Source organism: Nerophis ophidion, linkage group LG16 (assembly GCF_033978795.1).
Source record: "Nerophis ophidion isolate RoL-2023_Sa linkage group LG16, RoL_Noph_v1.0, whole genome shotgun sequence".
NCBI lineage: Eukaryota > Metazoa > Chordata > Actinopteri > Syngnathiformes > Syngnathidae > Nerophis > Nerophis ophidion.
The window spans coordinates 3,018,857-3,038,855 of record NC_084626.1 but is presented as its reverse complement, the minus strand read 5'-3'; the positions used below and the strand labels follow the sequence as shown (position 1 = coordinate 3,038,855).

Below are 19,999 nucleotides of genomic sequence, written 5' to 3'. Positions count from 1 at the left end.
AATACTTGGCAATAAAATACAAGTACTATGTATACACAGTGGGGCGAAAAAGTTTTTAGTCAGCCACCGATTGTGCAAGTTCTCCTACTTAAAATGATGACAAAGGTCTGTAATTTTCGTCATAAGTACACTTAAACTATGAGAAACAGAAAGAGAGAAAAAAAATCCAGGAATTCACATTGTAGGAATTTTAATAAATTTATTTGTAAAATTATGCTGGAAAATAAGTATTTGGTCACTTCAAACAAGGAAGATCTCTGGCTCTCACAGACCTGTAACTTCTTCTTTAAGAAGCTCTTCTGTCCTTCACTCGTTACCTATATTAATGGAACCTGTTTGAACTCGTTATCTGTATAAAAGACACCTGAAAACAGCCTCAAACAGTCAGACTCCAAACTCCACTATGGCCAAGACCAAAGATCTGTCGAAAGACACCAGCAAAAGAATTGTAGACCTGCACCAGACTGGGAAGAGTGAATCTACAACAGTCAAAGCAGCTTGGTGTGAAAAAAATCAACTGTGGGAGCAATTATCGGAAAATGGAAGACATACAAGACCACTGGGCTCCACGCAAGATCTCCCCCCGTGGGGTCAAAATGATAATTAGAACGGTGAGCAGCAACACGGGGGCACCTGGTGAATGACCTGCAGAGAGCTGGGACCAAAGTAACAAAGGTTACCATCAGTAACACACTGCGCCGACAGGGAATCAAATCCTGCAGTGCCAGACGTGTCCCCTTGCTTAAGCTAGTGCATGCCCAGGCTCATCTGAAGTTTGCCAGAGAGCACATCGGAGAATATCATGTGGTCAGATGAAACCAAAATAGAACTTTTTGGTATAAACTCAACTCGTCATGTTTGGAGGAAGAAGAATACTGAGTTGCATCCCAAGAACACCACACCTACTGTGAAGCATGGGGGTGGAAACATCATGCTTTGGGGCTGTTTTTCTGCTAAGGGGACAGGACGATTGATCCATGTTAAGGAAAAGATGAATGGGGCCATGTATCGTGAGATTTTGAGCCAAAACCTCCTTCCATCAGTGAGAGCTTTGAATGGTTGACCAAATACTTATTTTCCAGCATAATATACAAATAAATTCTTTAAAATTCCTACAATGTGAATTCCTAGATTTTTTTTTCGCATTCTGTCTCTCTATTATGAAAATTACAGACCTCTGTCATCATCTTAAGTGGGAGAACTTGCACAATTGGTGGCTGACTAAATACTTTTTTGCCCCACTCTATAAACCGAGTCAGGTATGTTACACACTATATTGCCAAAAGTATTTGGCCACCTGCCGTTACTCACATATGAACTTGAAGTGCCATCCTATGGAATTGTCCAAAATGTTTTGGTATCCTGGAGCATTCCAAAGTTCCTTTCACTGGAACTAAGGGGCCAAGCCCAACTCCTGAAAAACAACCCCACACCATAATTCCTCCACCAAATTCCACACTCGTTCTCTTGGCAACCGACAAACCCGGACTTGTCCATCAGATTGCCAGATGTAAAAGCGTGACTCATCAGTCCAGAGAACCCATCTCCACTGCTCAAGAGTCCAGTGGCGACGTGCTTTACACAAATGCATCACACGCTTTGCATTGGACTTGGTAATGTATGGCTTAGATCCAGCTGCTCGGCCATGGAAACCAATTCCATGAAGCTCTCTGCGTACTGTACGTGGGCTAATTGGAAGTTCACATGAAAATTTGGACCACTGTAGCAACTGACTGTGCAGAAAGTCTTTGCACTACACGCTTCAGCATCCGCTGACCCCTCTATGTCAGTTTACGTGGCCTACCACTTGGTGGCTGAGTTGCTGTTGTTCCCAAAAACTTCCATTTTCTTATGATAAAGCTGACTTTGGAATATTTAGGAGCGAGGAAATTTCACGACTGGATTTGTTGCACCGGTGGCATCCTATGACAGTTCCACGCTGGAAATCACTGAAAGCGGCCCATTCTTTCACAAATGTTTGTAAAAACAATCTCCATGCCTAAGTGCTTGATTTTATACACCAGGCCAAGTAATTAGGGCACCTGATTCTCATCATTTGGATGGGTGGGCAAATACTTTTGGCAATATAGTGTATGTGTTCTTAAGCTTTTGGACCTCAGGGCCCACCTCTTCCAGTACACAGGGGTCCGGGACACATTCAAATATTAACATTCTTGATTTTAATCATATTCAATAATTATATCTAACCTATTTACAGTTTAACAGGATCAACATCATCAAAAGATATGAGGTGTTCATCATTAAGGCTTAGGTCAGGCTGATTACCGAAATAAATACTAATCAAATATTCAGCCAAAGGAGGGACTCGTAAAAACTGATGAAAGATCAATTAACATACAATCTAATTGAATTAATAAATGATACGTATGTTTTTTTAAATAAACTGTCAATAAAATTAAAGTGCAAACAAAAATACAACTTTAACCACTTTAGTCTTTATTTTTGCGCTTAAGAAACGCCTCTATGACTTTAGCTCCGGACTTCTTTTGTTTGTTTGATGTTGTCCTTACTGTCACAAGTGGTGGAACAGTGTATTACAACTAAGTGTGGATCACAGCTGAGGAAAAACAGGTATTTTTGACGGCCCTCTAGGTAGCCCTATGGTTAAGAAACGCTGAGATAGATGACGTACACTCGTTTTACTTTAATGAATCATTCTTTTGGCTTTTTTATTACACTTTTTTTGCTCTTTTTCTCTGCATGAATGTATTTAATCAAGTAATCCTAATAGTTGACTCCTGACTCGTGTGAAGTTATGAATAAATATTCTTTGACATATGCTTTTTATTATTTGGAGTTGAGGGCAACATTCATGACCGGTCACTACAGCTAAATGACAACACAACTTTTGTTTGTTTTGTTTTGTGCTTTTCTGTGTACTGCTTGACTGTCCATCCATTATTCATCAATCAATCAAAGTTTATTCATATAGTGTCTCAAAGGGCTGCACAAGCCACAACGATCCCACATCAGGGCAAGAAAAAACTCAACCCACGCTAAGTGTTCATTTTATCGTCAACAATGTGTGTTTTAGCTGCTACATGTTTTATATGTGTACTTTTAGCCACGGTATTATTTTTAATACCATATTTTCTGGACTTTAAGGCGCACTTAAAACTATTTTTTTTTCTCAAAACTCGACATTGTGTCTTTCAAAACGGTGCGCCTAATGTACTGAATAATTTTGGTTGTGCTTACCGACCTCGAAGCAATTTTATTTGGTACTTGGTGCAATGATAAGTGTGACTAGTAGATGGCAGTCGAACATAAGAGATATGTGTAGACTGCAGTACTTATTTTTGTGTTTTTTTTTTCCTTTGGAGTATTCTCATGGTGGGTTAGTTTTTGCCGCCATCGCTTTTTGTTTTCTGCCTTTTTGTGTTTACCCTCAAGAATAAAGAGGAATACCTTTTTGCCGAAGCTACCATCTCTGCGTTATTTGGGAACCACAATATCTGAACGTAACACCCAGCGTGTTCAATCCCATTTCATTTTAATTTTCTAAAATTGTTCTTTGAGTACAATTAGAACCATATGTTTAATGCAGGGGTTGGCAACCCAAAACGTTGAAAGAGCCATAATGGTAGGGGTGTAACGGTACGTGTATTTGTATTGAACTGTTTCGGTACGGGGGGGTTCCGGTTCGGTGCGGAGGAGTACCAAACAAGTTCCACACAAACATATGAAGTAGCCGCCTATGCTAAAGTCTTAACAAGCTGCTCCGCTCCGTTCTGCCTCTGTCTCCTGCACAGCACCCTGCATTGTCCCTCCCACACAACCATCTGATTGGTTACAACCGTAGCGGTAACAGCCAATCAGCAGTGCGTATTCAGAGCGCATGTAGTCAGCGCTTCAGCGTCGAGCAGATAGGTCTTTGGCAGGGGAGCAACGGGCTCTCCCCAAATTATACTAAACACTTCCAAGTCAACTACTTTCTAAACATCACTATGAGTCTGTTGACCTTCTAGAAACAAACTCAGCTCACTCGCAGTCCTGGCTTTAGGTGAAGGCTAGTTAGCTTTTAGCGTAACGTTAGCTCATTTTGCGGTGTGTGTGTGTGTGTGTGTGTGTGTGTGTGTGTGTGTGTGTGTGTGTGTGTGTGTGTGTGTGTGTGTGTGTATGTGTGTGTGTGTGTGTTGATTGAAGTGTGTTGAAGCAGCAAAAAAGGACATTTTATTAAATGAAGAGTTTCTGTCTCTAATAGTGTATATAATAGTGTAAGTGCATCGTAAAGCCTACATGAACTCCATGGTGTTCAGGGATGAATAGTCTCTCCTATTGCTATTGTACTACTTTTTCAGCTATAGTTACATTAATCATTAGTAATGTAGCAGCCTGGTTTTGAATAGCAGGGTCCCTGCTATCAAATGTTGATACAAATATAACATTTACATAATAAAAATCAACTACTTCCCTAATGCTGTAATAAATTAAGCATGATGAGTTGACTTTGAACTGTTTAATGTTGCACTTTTTGTATGTAGAAGAAAAGTTTTGTCATTTTATTTCATCTAAGCCACAACTCGAAGCAGTTTAATGTGGATTAACGTGGGCAGAATTATTATAGTGTTCCCAATGTTAAAAGGATGAAGCCATTGTTTACAAATTCAGTAGATAAATAACCGAAAAATGTATATTTTGTTGTTTTCTTACTGTACCGAAGATGAACCGAACCGTGACCTCTAAACCGAGGTACGTACCGAACCAAAATTTTTGTGCACCGTTACACCCCTACATAATGGACTAAAAACACAAAGCCGCAAAAAATTTTAAGGCCTTATAAAAGTGTTGTAACATTTGATGTTAGTGTCTGTATTAGCTATATTAGCCTACTATTAAAGTCAGACGCAAATCTTCGTCGACAGAAATGTTGTATTTTGATTTTTATTCTACACATTTTTGCAACATTGGAACTCATTTGTATGATGGAGGCTTCTCACAAGATGAGATAACTTCTGGAAAAGACTGGCTCAGAATGGCCAAAAGTATAGATGTGTGTGTCCAAGTTAAAGGAAACGTCTTTTTCTAATGGATTTTTACAACCTCTGCGAGGTGGGTAACGTTTGCTGTGGTCTGGAACAACATGGCACACAAACAACTATCAGAAATGCAGCCAATTTTAATATACATACAGATAATGTGTCATGAGACATGCAAATATAAATTAAATACACAAAGGAAATTAAATGAGCTCAAATATATCCACAAACGAGGCATAATAATGCGATATGTACATACATTTAACCTAAATAGCATGTTAGCATCAATTAGCTTGCAGTCATGGAGTGGCCAAATATGCCTGATTAGCACACCAGCAAATTAATAAAATCAACAAAGCTCACCTTTGTGCATTCACACACAGTATAAAAGGTTTGGTGGACAAAATGAGTTAAAGAAGGAGCGGCATAAGACATGTTTTTCTCTGGCAGCATTGGAGAAAGTTGTACATGTAAACAAACTACGGTGAGTTCAGGGATCGCTGATAGTAGGACACAACAGTGCTTGCCAAATACTTTCATCAATGAATGACATAAACGGCGGGATTTCTAACAATTAGGAAGGCTTGTGTCATGTTTGTTTGTCTACAGAAACTATACTAAAAAATTTTTTTACATTTTCACACATCTCTGTAAGAGGTCCAGGGAGCCACTAGCGGCGCTAAAGAGTTGCATGCGGATCTAGAGCCGCGGGTTGCTGACCACCGGTTTAGTGTATTGTAAGATTTTTTGTCAAAATAAAGCCAAAAATAAAAATTTTTAATGATCCCTTTTATTTTGAAAAGTACTGAAAAGTATCAAAATACATTTTGGTACTGGTACCAAAGTATTGTTATTAGGACAAACCTAAAATCAAGACATAACTTGGATCGGTTTATCAGCTGAGTGTGAAGCGACTCAGATGAGAATCAGCACCTCTAAGTCTGAGTAGATGGTTCTCGAGGTGGAGTGCCATCTCCGGGTTAGAGAAGACATCTTGCCCCTAGTGGAGGAATTCAAGTACCTCGGAGTCTTGTTCACGAGTGAGGGAAGAGCGGATCCTGAGATCGACAGGCAGATCGGTGCGGCGTCTTCAGGAATGCGGACGCTGTATCGATCCGTTGTGGTGAAGAAGAAGCTGAGCCGGAAGGCAAAGCTCTCAATTTACCGGTCGATCTACGATCCCATCCTCACCTATGGTCATGAACTTTGGGTTATGACCGAAATAACCAAAACTACAGGTACCAGATGAGGTAGTTTGGGTAGGTGGCCAGGATAGGGTAAGAAGCTCTGTCATCCGGGGTGAGCTCAAAGTAAAGCTGCTGCTCCTCCACATCGAGAGGAACCAGATGAGGTGGTTCGGGGAGCTAGTCAGGATGCCACCCGGATGCCTCTCTGGGGAAGTGTTTAGGGCACGTCCGACCGGTAGCAAGCCACGGGGAAAACCCAGGACACATTGGTAAGACTATGTCTCCTGGCTGGCCTGGGAAGGAGTCCCCACGACCCGACCTCGGATAAGTAGAGGAAAATGGATCGATGAATGAACTTGGAAGGGATCACCTTGTTCTACTGCCTGCTCGACATGAACTTTAAGTCACCACGTACGGTTCCTTTCCCCATGAAGGGTTTGTAACACGGGTGGGGAAATAAGCCATATTTCCTCTCATGGCATCCCCTAATATTACCTGCGCCGTTTCCACGTTTAATCTCGCGAGCTTAACACACGCGCTCACTTGACCCGGTGCAGCCTATCGCGCTTTATATTATCCAGCGTTCCAAGATTGCCGCGAAGCCTGTGGGACATCTGAAGCCGGTACCGACCATCAGGGCCCAGTTGCGACGAGAAAGTGTGTCGATGTTAAAGGGGAACATTATCACCAGACCTATGTAAGCGTCAATATATACCTTGATGGTGCAGAAAAAAGACCATCTATTTTTTCAACCGATTTCCGAACTATAAATGGGTGAATTTTGGCAAATTAAACGCCTTTCTGTTTATCGGGCTGGAAGCGATGACGTCAGAACCTGATGTCGCCGAGGTAACACACCCGCCCTTTTCATTTTCAACACATTACAAACACCGGGTCTCAGCTCTGTTATTTTCCGTTTTTTTGACTATTTTTTGGAACCTTGGAGACATCATGCCTCGTCGGTGTGTTGTCGGAGGGTGTAACAACATTAACAGGGAGGGATTCAAGTTGCACCACTGGCTCGAAGATGCCAAAGTGTCTGCCGCCAGACCGCCATTGAATGTGCTGGAGTTTCTCCACATTTTACCGGCGATGCTAAGGCAGACATGGCACAGAGATGTATGGATAACCTGCAAATGCATTTGCAACGATAAAGTCAACGAAATCACAAAGGTGAGTTTTGTTGATGTTGACTGCCAGCTAATCGATGCTAACATGCTACGCTAATCGATGCTAACATGCTATTTACCGACGGTGCTAAAGCAGACATGGTACAGAGATGTATGGATAACCTGTAGATGCATTTGCAACTATATTACGTTTCCTCCCACCCACATTTAATGCGAAACAAACACTTACCAATCGACGGATTTAAGTTGCTCCAGTGTCAAAAGATGCGAAAGTCCTGATCGTTTGGTCCGCGCATTTTACCGGCGATGCTAACGCAGTTATTCGGCCATGCTATGGCTATGAATAGCGTCAATAGCTATTCGCTCAATAGCTTCAGTTTCTTCTTCAATATTCTCATACTCCAACCATCTGTTTAAATACATGCGTAATCTGTTGAATCGCTTAAGTCGCTGAAATCCGAGTTTGAATCCGAGCTAATGACACTGTGGTATTCCCATTGTTTGTTTACATTGGCAGCACTGTGTGACGTCACAGGGAAATGGCCAGTGTCTTCGCAGAGAGCGAAAATAAGGCACTTTAAAGCTTTATTTAGGGATATTCCGAGACCGGTAACATTTTGAAAAAAAACTTCCAAAAATGCAACAAGCCACTGGGAACTGATTTTTATTGTTTTTAACCCTTTTGAAATTGTGATAATGTTCCCCTTTAAACCGAGTTGGCCAGGTCTCTAAGTCTTGGATGGCGAGCTGTAGATAGGCCTCGAGCCCGAACCCAAGGATCTCCACCTCTCAACCCCGGAACTCCACCTGCTCTGGTCGAGCCGGTAGGCGGCTTATAGCCGAACCCCTTGCCTCGCACCTCATTACTCTGCGGACTTTTGCACTACCTCATACACACCCTGCCCATAAACTGAACTCTCACTACAAACTGCCGTATCCACAACCCCCAACCCGTGTTGCCGTATGAACTGTGAATGCGGATATGGACTGCGATCAGTCTCATATGACTCCTCTGAACTTTAGGAACTTTTGATACTACCTTTTATGAATTACCTGAACTCTTAATCAATGAACTAAACCAACATTGTTTATTGAGATTCCGTTCTGTTTTTTCTTTTGTTTTGAATGGCAATTCCTATCAATGTCTGTCCACTATTTAAATAATACCAGTATCATTTAAAGCATTAATTGTGTCTGTCCTACTCTCTCCGAGTCGTGATCTAGACTTTTGATTAGCCCAATATTGAGAACTTCTACTATACTAGCTAAAGTACCTGTTCCAGGTTCCCAGGTGGAAAACGAAGTAAACATTGTGGACTGTAGTCAGCATGCTTGTTCCATGTCTACCAAGCATGCATCGTTTGAGGTTATTTTCAGAGTGTCCTTGCAGAGGGTTGTGAACGCCCATCTGGATAACGATGACAAGGTAATAGAGCACCGTAGAGTTTATCTCGAGAACAACCAACCCAGAAAACCAACTGTGATGACAGGCCACATACCAGGAGAATTCCTTCTGTGTCCATTTGAAAGGAAACTGGATTTTCGGTCCCCAAACTGCGCAATGTGACTCGAATCTCAAGGAATAATGAGTAGCAGAACACACACACACGCACATTTGGTATTTAGTCAGGTGGGTCCTTACGATTGGTGGAATAACTTGCCTTCCTCTACCGAGCAGAGCTTTTAAGCAAACCTGCCCGAGTAATTCCTACCAAGACCGACTGAAAAGCTTCGGGGACATGAGGAAACACACCTGGAACACGGTGAAGGATCTGATTGGGTCCAAGCCTGCTCTGGTTGACCAGGTATGACTTCACTCCTACCACACAGTAGACAAGTTTTTGTGGCAACTCGGCAATAAATGATTGTGTTCGTGTAATACTGACAGGTGAGCTTCAAGAGCGGAGGTTCAATTCGAATGAAAACTGTCAATGAAAGTGAGATGCAAGACTTCATTCAGTCCGTAATCAGTCTCCCGTTCTCATTTTGGTCGCATGTAGATATGGAAATTCGTAAGATTTTTCCGATTCTGATTCCACTTTGTCGATTCTCATTTGGATAAAAAAATAGCAAAAAAACAGTTGATTCGTATCAACTTTGTTTAGTTCAGAACAATTGAGAGGGTCGAGAGCACAACATTTCTCGGAGTATACATAGTTGGATTCATAAATTTCAAAAGCCATATTGAATATTTAATCAATCAATCAATCAATGTTTATTTATATAGCCCTAAATCACAAATGTTTCAAAAGACTGTACAAACCATTACGACTACAACATCCTCGGAAGAACCCACAGAAGGGCAAGGAAAACTCACACCCAGTGGGAAGGGAGAATTCACATCCAGTGGGACGCCAGTGACAATGATGACTATGAGAACCTTGGAGAGGACCTCAAATGTGGGCACCCCCCCCCCTCTAGGGAACCGAAAGCAATGGATGTCGAGCGGGTCTAACATGATACTGTGAAAGTTCAATCCATAGTGGCTCCAACACAGCCGCGAGAGTTCAGTTCAAAGCGGATCCAGGACAGCAGCGAGAGTCCCGTCCACAGGAAACCATCCCAAGCGTAGTCGGATCAGCATCGTAGAGATGTCCCCAACCGATACACAGGCGAGCGGTCCATCCTGGGTCCCGATGAGCGGTCCATCCTGGGTCCGGAGTCTGGACAGCCAGTACTTCATCCATGGTCATCGGACCGGACCCCCTCCACAAGGGAGGGGGGGACAGAGGAGAAAAAGAAAAGAAACGGCAGATCAACTGGTCTAAAAAGGAGGTCTATTTAAAGGCTAGAGTATACAAATGAATTTTAAGGTGAGACTTAAATGCTTCTACTGAGGTAGCATCTCGAACTGTTACCGGGAGGGCATTCCAGAGTACTGGAGCCCGAACGGAAAACGCACTATAGCCCGCAGACTTTTTTTGGGCTTTGGGAATCACTAATAACCCGGAGTATTTTGAAGGCAGATTTCTTGCCGGGACATATGGTACAATACAATCGGCAAGATAGGATGGAGCTAGACCGTGTAGTATTTTATACGTAAGTAGTAAAACCTTAAAGTCACATCTTAAGTGCACAGGAAGCCAGTGCAGGTGAGCCAGTATAGGTATATATGTATGTATATATGTATATAGAGGTATATACAGTATAGGCGTAATGTGATCAAATTTTCTTGTTCTTGTCAGAAGTCTAGCAGCCGCATTTTGTACCAACTGTAATCTTTTAATGCTAGACATGGGGAGACCCAAAAATAACATGTTACAGTAATCGAGGCGAGATGTAACAAACGCATGGATAGTGGACAGAATGGAGCGAATTTTAGCGATATTATGGAGATGAAAGAAGGCCGTTTTAGTAACGCTTTTAATGTGTGACTCAAAGGAGAGAACTGGGTACAAGATAATACCCAGATTATTTACCAAGTCACCTTGTTTTATTATTTGGTTGTCAAATGTTACAGTTGTATTATTAAATGAATAAATGATCTAAATATGTCGGTCTACTCCCAAAATTGAGGCCTTTTCTTCCTCTGAACGCTCTCCTAATTCATATCGGACTCTATTTGAACCACATATAAACCTCTGCAATGTCGTATGGTGTGACACGTACCCCAGTTATCGTCAAAAACTGGAAATTCTTCAGAAGAAAGTCATACGGGCAAAACTTGAATGCTCCCTCAGATCCTCTTTTTTTTTATGGATACAATCTCCTGAAGCTTACTTTATTTTGTATACAAACCCCGTTTCCATTTGAGTTGGGAAATTGTGTTAGATGTAAATATAAACGGAATACAATGATATGCAAATAATTTTCAACCCATATTCAGTTGAATATGCTACGAAGACAACATATTTGATGTTCAAGCTGATAAATCTTTTGTTTTTTTGCAAATAATCATTAACTTTAGAATTTGATGCCAGCAACACGTGACAAAGAAGTTGGGAAAGGTGGCAATAAATACTGATAAAGTTGAGGAATGCTCATCAAACACTTATTTGGAACATCCCACAGGTGTGCAGGCTAATTGGGAACAGGTGGGTGCCATGATTGGGTATAAAAACAGCTTCCCAAAAAATGCTCAGTCTTTCACAAGAAAGGATGGGGCGAGGTACACCCCTTTGTCCATAACTGCGTGAGCAAATAGTCCAACAGTTTAAGAACAACGTTTCTCAAAGTGCAATTGCAAGAAATTTAGGGATTTCAACATCTACGGTCCATAATATCATCAAACGGTTCAGAGAATCTGGAGAAATCACTCCACGTAAGTGGCATGGCCGGAAACCAACATTGAATGACCGTGACCTTCTATCCCTAAGACGGCACTGTATCAAAAACCGACATCAATCTCTAAAGGATATCACCACATGGCCTCAGACACACTTCAGAAAACCACTGTAACTAAATACAGTTTGTTGGTACATCTGTAAGTGCAAGTTAAAGCTCTACAATGCAAAGCGAAAGCCATTTATCAACTACATCCAAGAAACGCTGCCGGCTTCTGTGGGCCCGAGATCATCTAAGATGGACTGATGCAAAGTGGAAAAGTGTTCTGTGGTCTGACGAGTGCACATTTCAAATAGTTTCTGGAAATATTTGACATTGTGTCATCCGGACCAAAGGGAAAGCGAACCATCCAGACTGTTATCGACACAAAGTTCAAAAGCCAGAATCTGTGATGGTATGGGGGTGCATTAGTGCCCAAGGCATGGGTAACTTACACATCTGTGAAGGCACCATTAATGCTGAAAGGTACATACAGGCTTTGGAACAACATATGCTGCCATCTAAGCTCCGTTGTTTTCATGGACGCCCCTGCTTATTTCAGTAAGACAAGGCAGAGCCAAATTCAGCATGTGTTACAACAGCGTGTCTTTGTAAAAAAAGAGTGTGGGTACTTTCCTGGCACGGCTACAGTCCAGACCTGTCTCCCATCGAACATTTCTGGTGCATTATGAAGCGTAAAGTACGACAGCGGAGACCCCGGACTTTTGAACGACGGAAGCTCTACATAAAACAAGAATGGGAAAGAATTCCACTTTCAAAGCTTCAACAATTACTTTCCTCAGTTCCCAAACGTTTATTGAGTGTTGTTAAAAGAAAAGGTGATGTAACACAGTGGTGAACATACCCTTTCCCAACTACTTTGGCACGTGTTGGAGCCATGAAATTCTAAGTTAATTATTATTGGCAAAAAAAAAATGTTTATGAGTTTGAACGTCAAATATCTTGTCTTTGTAGTGCATTTAATTGAATATGGGTTGAAAAGTATTTGCAAACCATTGTATTCTGTTTTTATTGACTTCTAACACAATTTCCCAACTCGTATGGAAACGGGGTTTGTATTATATGAGATATATTTTAACTGGGGGTCCCCATCCATAAACTTTGTACTTTTACACATGACCTTTTTGCAGAACAGACTCTGATATTAACAAAAGAAACAATAATGTAATACAAAATTAGGAACTGTATTATTAAAAAATAAGATTAAAAAAAAAAACGTGACAATACAAACACAATTAGGTCTTAAGAGAGCAATCATTAACTCCTCATCCGGAAACAACAACAAGGCTGGATGTTTGTCCTGTAAAAAAACGTCCAAACGGAACTCTAATAACTAAAGTTTCTTGTGTGAATAATGTAAACTCACTACACCGGTATGTTTTAGCGCTTTCGTGACGAGTTTACTGACAGATATATGTAAGAACTTTACACAACTTTATATTAGAAATGGCAACAGCGGAGGATGAATGTCACATAACAAGAAGATAGAGAAGAAGCTTATCGACTACAGTGTCGACACGGACTACACAAGCGGACGTGCACAAATTTTCATCAGGACTAATGCAGATCCCAATTACAGATCAGCAGGTACCAGAAGGTAAGACAAGTTGCTTTTGTATAATAACACAAAACAAAACAACAGGTAATATGTCTTACCTTATACACACATCATAATAATACTCCTATGTTGAAGCACAGTACAGTCCATCAAGCGGTGCGGCTTCATAGTTTACCAAAGCCGTGATAAAACATTTTGATAGATTTTTGAGCGACGCCTGTAATGTTCTATATTTTTGATTCTTTTCATAACTTTTATGGACAGAATTTCTAGGCGTAGTCAAGGCGTTGAGGGGTTCCGGTTTGGTGGCCGCGGGATTAGGTCTCTGCTTTTTGCAGATGATGTGGTCCTGATGGCTTCATCTGGCCAGGATCTCCAGCTCTCACTGGATCGGTTCGCAGCCGAGTGTGAAGCGACCGGAATGAGAATCAGCACCTCCAAGTCCGAGTCCATGGTTCTCGCCCGAAAAAGTGTAAAATGCCATTTCTGGGTTAGGGAGGAGACCCTGCCCCAAGTGGAGGAGTTCAAGTACCTCTGAGTCTTGTTCACGAGTGAGGGAAGAGTGGATCGTAAGGTCGACAGGCAGATCGGTGCGGCGTCTTCAGTAATGCGGACGCTGTATCGATCCGTTGTGGTGAAGAAGGAGCTGAGCCGGAAGGCAAAGCTCTCAATTTACCGGTCGATCTACGTTCCCATCCTCACCTATGATCATGAGCTTTGGTTCATGACCGAAAGGACAAGATCACGGGTACAGGCGGCCGAAATGAGTTTCCTCCGCCGGGTGGTGGAGCTCTCCCTTAGAGACAGGTTGAGAAGCTCTGCCATCCGGGAGGAACTCAAAGTAAAGCCGTTGATCCTCCACATCGAGAGGAGCCAGATGAGGTGGTTCGGGCATCTGGTCAGGATGCCACCCTAATGCCTTCCTAGGGAGGTGTTTAGAGCACGTCCAACCGGTAGGAGGCCACGGGGAAGACCCAGGACACGTTGGGAAGACTATGTCTCCACCCTGGCCTTGGAACACCTCGGTATCCCCCGGGAAGAGCTGGACGAAGTGGCTGGGGAGAGGAAAGTCTGGGCTCCCCTGCTTAGGTTGCTGCCCCCCCGACCCGACCTCAGATAAGTAGAGGATGGATGGCTTTTAAAATGTTGGTGTTGTTTTGAGTCATATCGCAGTTTACACTTATCTCTTATGTATGACTGCCATCTACTGGTCACACTCCTCATTACACCATGTACCAAATAAAAAAGCTTCGAGGTCGGTAAGCTCAACCAAAATTATTCCTTACATAAGGAGCACTTTTGAGTTTTGAGGGGAAAAATAAAGGATTTTAAGTCTGCCTTATAGTCAAATATAACTGAAAAGTGTTGTTTAAAAAAATGTACACTGCATTTTTTTCAACCGTCAACTATGAAAATGAACCGTTATTTTTGCAGAACATCTAGCACATCCACTTTTTTAGGAAGCATACGTGATATTTCTGACTACCGTATTTCCCCGACTATAGAGCACACCGGTATGTAAGCCGCACCCACTAAATGTTAATAAGAAAAACATTGGTTTACATATATTAGTTGCACCAGACTATAAGTTGCAGATCTATATGTTGTGAAATCAGTTATTTACACAGAAAGATTCTGTATATGTTTATTTACATACCTTAATTGTATTCAAATGGTGTCTGTAACACGGCAGTAAAACGGCTGACCAAACAAAACAGAATTCATCATCATGGACCCACTAGCTGCGCAAGCTAGCTCTCCAATCAGCGAAACAGACTCAATAACTCCACGGTGACGTTTTGGTGAATTTATTGAGGAATTTGTGAAACTGAAAAATTACAAATAAAATGCCAATATAAGTTAATACTAACACAGACACTCGTGGACCGGTTTTTATATTATCTAATACTAACAACATTACAATTACATGACAGACAGCTCACATGGGATGGTTTAGTACAGGGGTAGGGAACCTATGGCTCTAGAGCCAGATGTGGCTCTTTTGATGACTGCATCTGGCTCTCAGATAAATCTTAGCTGACTTTGCTTAACACGATAATTATGAATAATTTTGCTGGTAATCACAGTGCTAAAAATAACGTGCAAAATATAAAAAAAATTCTCATGCATTTAAATCCATCCATCCGTTTTCTACCGCACCTGTTTAAGAAGTCGCATTAATGGTAAGAAGTATTTTATGTCACGATGGGGGGGGGTCGCAGCTTGCTGCGGGGTCGTTCCCCCAGGAAGGCAGACGGACTACTCGGGACATGGCATTTAGGTAAAAACATGACTTAATTTAAACTAAAAAAAGATACAAACAAAAATCGCTCACAGTGGAGGCACAACTTGGGCTAAGAACAAAGCTAACGCATAAACAGACTATGAACATAAATCAAACAAAACTTACTTGGCATGGTATGAAGCACGAAACTATGGCAAGGCATGAAATAAGTCAGCACAGAGCAATAAAAGATCACATTGACGCCAGGGCGACTGACTGGCAAAAATTAGCTTAAATACTGCCTCTGATTAGTGCTCGGGAAGCAGGTGAGCAGGCATTTTGTCCACCAGAGACAGGTGGACAAAATGAGTAACCAAGGAAACCAGACAAGGGAGTGCAAAAAAAACAGGAACTTAAAGAGTCCAAAGGACAAACAGCACATGGCCAAACAAAAACATGATCATGACTTATTATTGGTTAGCTTCAGAATAACAATGTTATTGAAAAGAATAAAAGACTTATTATACGCTAAAAATGTTGGTCTTACTTAAAAATGCACACATTTAGTTGTATTCAGTGTTAAAAAAAATATGATATGGCTCTCACTGAAATACATTTTGAAATATTTGGCTTTCATGGCTCTCTCAGCCAAAAAGGTTCCCGACCCCTGGTTTAGTAAGTAAGAATTATTTCAGTTATATTGTAAAACTTACAAAAGTTGCCCGGAATGATGAACGAAGAATCCATGCGAGTACAAACGCTATGGACGGTTGGAAGACGGAACGGCACTTTTAGTTCCGGTTCAAAGCTTTAAACCGGCAGCACTTGCAGTGAGCAAACATGTCCAAAGGATGGTGCTGTAGCACAAACAATAGCACACCATTTCATGAAAACTACTAGCATTATGGCGGTCAGAGAAGAAAACACATAAATTAGTGGCACGGTATTTTAAAGCGCATGAAAAAAGTATCGGCCATTAGTCCGGAATTTACAGTCCAGGTGCAGAGAACACCTCTTAGTAGGAAGGTGGCGAGCAAACCGCAGGTAGGACGCTATCTCTTCGTGTAATTCTTGAGCAACATTCATTTCACGTTTACAGTTATTAACTGTGTGTTTTTTTAACATGACAGGCAGTGTTACTTCGTTAGTGAAGTGAATTAATTAACTAATATTATGTTTTGCATATGGTGAATGTGTATATTCACCTTGGAAAAGGCAATTCACCAAGTTTAATTAAATAGTGGTATTCCAATTTGAGCACATAATAAGATAAGGCCCCTTAGTTTGACATTTGCAGGTGGACTGGATCACTTATCGTAGGAAAAATGCTGTAAATAGGAATTCGGAATACAAAAGTGATAGCCCCATACTTGAGAAAAGACTACCAATCTAGCTCAATGCCAACATTTAAGTTATGACTCAAAGCAGTGGTTTTCCAGGGACTTACACACAAACATCTCCTTTTGTGGTTGTCACGTGCAGGGGGTCGCAGCTAACTGCAAGGTTTGTTCCCCCGGGATGCAGACAGACCACTCCGGACAGGACGTGCAGGTAGGAACATGATTTATTTGTCCAAATCAAACAAGTACCAAAAACGGAAAACAAGTCAGACGAAAAAAAGTGCCGATCGCACTCGAAGCTAAGGCTAACACTTAGCATAGGCAAGAAGACAAGGAATAGTCACGTAACTGTAGCATAAGCAAGAAATGAAGCCAGACTGAACGTAGCGAGCAAGGTGAATAAATAGCTCTCTGGTTAGTGGTTGACTGCAGCTGAGCGTGCCGACCTCTAACCAGAGGCAGGTGACCCCAATTAATCCCCATGGAAACTAAAACAAACCCAGAGGTACACAAACAGGAACTAAGGGAGTCCAAAAACAGAACATGACAAAACAGATTAAGACAATGGTCCAGATGTACTCTCCTGACTTAGCACACACAGAGAGACAGGAAGGAGGAATAAAAAAACGATGGTTAGGTTTCTCCAGGTTAGGAGAGCCTCATTTTCTTAAACCTGACCTCCTCCAGGAACTGAAGTCCTGTATAATGACACTCGCTTGTAATGAAGCATCTTTTGGTTCGGACTCTTTCGATCCAGCCGCACTGTCGTGTCATCCTCAAGTCCGGGTGAGGATGACAAGACCAGAAATACACATCATTAGTTAGTTAGTAAGTTAGTTATCAGCAGTCAATGCGCTGATTTTTTGCCAAAACCGTGTCACTGGCAGGGATCGAAACCCTTGGGGGCTTTTCGATTCCCATCCCGATTCGCGCGCCACTTTTATTAGGATGATGATTTAAAAACACTCCGACTGAGATGCTAGAGAACAGATGATGAAATAACACCTTACATTTAATATTGGAACAGAAACTGCATGTGGAAGAAGGGGGTGAGAATCCTGGCCGAGGAACCTGGGCCAGTAAGAAAGAGTACATTCTCTCTACCATCGGCTATGCTGTCGGTCTCGGAAACATCTGGAGGTTTCCATACTTGGCCTACAAGAATGGAGGAGGTGGGTGTATTTCATTTAAAGTAGCAGTCGAGTGGAAAAACAAGTTATTTCGACATTGAAGCTATTATCATATACTGTAAATAGATATGATAAACTGTTATTATTTCCTTGGTCTCTGTAACAGAACAGTGAATTAATAAATAATATACCACAGTAAGTAAACAAATATTAAATACATAAATAATCTTTATCTGAAAAAAAGAGTTCAAGTTCCATCCATCTTCTTCCACTTATCCGAGGTCGGGTCGCGGGGGCAACAGCCTAAGCAGGGAAACCCAGACTTCCCTTTCCCCAGCCACTTCGTCTAGCTCTTCCTGGGGGATCCCGAGGCGTTCCCAGGCCAGCCGGGAGACATAGTCTTCCCAGTTGTTCATCATAATTATTGTTCCATGTACTTTGTGAACACTTGTAGTTTGAACAGTCTCTTAAAGCGAATCATATGGACCGCTCGTCGGGACCCAGGATGGACCGCTCGCCTGTATCGATTGGGGACATCTCTATGCTGCTGATCCGCCTCCGCTTGAGATGGTCTCCTGTGGACGGGACTCTCGCTGCTGTCTTGGATCCACTTTGAACTGAACTCGCGCGGCTGTGTTGGAGCCACTATGGATTGAACTTTCACAGCATCATGTTAGACCCGCTCGACATCCATTGCTTTCGGTCCCCTAGAGGGAGGGGGTTGCCCACATCTGAGGTCCTCTCCAAGGTTTCTCATAGTCAGCATTGTCACTGGCGTCCCACTGGATGTGAATTCTCCCTGCCCACTGGGTGTGAGTTTTCCTTGCCCTTTTGTGGGTTCTTCCGAGGATGTTGTAGTCGTAATGATTTGTGCAATCCTTTGAGACATTTGTGATTTGGGGCTATATAAATAAACATTGATTGATTGATTGATATTGGTGCTTTGTTGGATTTCTTTCGTTTATCCATTCCATAACTTAATTCTGTCATGATCCGTGGCTCGGATCAAGTCATATTCTGGTTTTGTTCTGTTTCTATATCACATCCTGTTTGGTTTTTGCCTTCCTTAGTTCCTGGTGGCATTTCCTGTTTGTTTCCGTTGCCATAGCCACGCATTTGTTAGGAACTGGTCCAAGGTGGGACCCCGGGATGCAGAGACGGGAGGCAAATTTGAATAACAAAAGGGAATACATTTAATCGGTCCAAAAAATGCAAGAAAGGGCGATGGGGCCGAAAATGCACACCATGAAAACTAAATGAAGCCGGTTCCTCAGAGGTTGGCAGTGGAAAAGTCACCAAAGAAGTCATAGATTTGTCAGTCGTGCCCACTGCTTACCACGATCTTAGGGAGGTTTTTAGCAAAGACCAAGCCCAGTCAATACGATTGTGGTATTGATCTCCTCCCGGGTGCCGCATTACCTTCCTCGCGACTATTCAATATTTCCCGACACAAGCGACTTACATTAGAGGACTATATCACTACCTCGCTCGCATCCGGTATGATCCGTCCGTCCAGCTCCCCCCTAGCTGCAGGATTCTTTTTTGTGAAAAAGACGGCAGGGAAATAAAAACATCACAGTACCCCCCCCCTTAATGGACGCCACTTGGCGGCTTACCTGGCTTCTTAGGGAAACGATCATAAAAAGTCTTTAAAAGTGAAGGGTCGGTTAATATGTTAGGAACTGGTCCAGGTGGGACCCCGGGATGCAGAGACGGGAGGCAAATTTGAATAACAAAAGGAATACATTTAATCAGTCCAAAAAGTGCAAGAAAAGACGATTTGGCTGAAAATGCACACCATGAAAACTAAATGAAGCCGGTTCCTCAGAGGTTGGCAGTGGAAAAGTCACCAAGGAAGTCATAGATTTGTCAGTCGTGCCCACTGCTTACCACAACCTTAGGGAGGTTTTTAGCAAAGACCGAGCCCAGTCAATACGATTGTGGTATTGATCTCCTCCCGGGTGCCGCATTACCTTCCTCGCGACTATTCAATATTTCCCGACACAAGCGACTTACATTAGAGGACTATATCACTACCTCGCTCGCATCCGGTATTATCCGTCCTTCCAGCTCCCCCCTAGCTGCAGGATTCTTTTTTGTGAAAAAGAAGGCAGGGAAATAAAAACTTCACAGTACCCCCCCCCCC

At 42.2% G+C, this 19,999-nt stretch overlaps 2 protein-coding genes across 5 annotated transcripts in view; both read left to right on the top strand.

Annotated features, from left to right (window-relative positions):
- fmoda (fibromodulin a) overlaps nucleotides 1-2,799 on the top strand; it is a 281,121-nt gene extending 278,322 nt beyond the window's left edge. For both annotated transcript variants that reach the window (XM_061922593.1, XM_061922592.1), the window contains one exon: nucleotides 1-2,799. This exon is cut by the window's left edge and continues 232 nt beyond it. The gene's annotated coding sequence lies outside the window, so the exon portion shown is untranslated.
- Nucleotides 1-19,999, top strand: part of slc6a14 (solute carrier family 6 member 14) — a 47,562-nt gene that overhangs the window by 118 nt on the left and 27,445 nt on the right. For all 3 annotated transcript variants that reach the window (XM_061922586.1, XM_061922587.1, XM_061922585.1), the window contains exons 2-3: nucleotides 16,866-16,934; nucleotides 17,751-17,895. In XM_061922586.1, coding sequence (XP_061778570.1) covers nucleotides 16,902-16,934; nucleotides 17,751-17,895 — 178 coding nt within the window. In that variant the 5' untranslated portion in view covers nucleotides 16,866-16,901. The remainder of the gene's footprint in view (nucleotides 1-16,865; nucleotides 16,935-17,750; nucleotides 17,896-19,999) is intronic.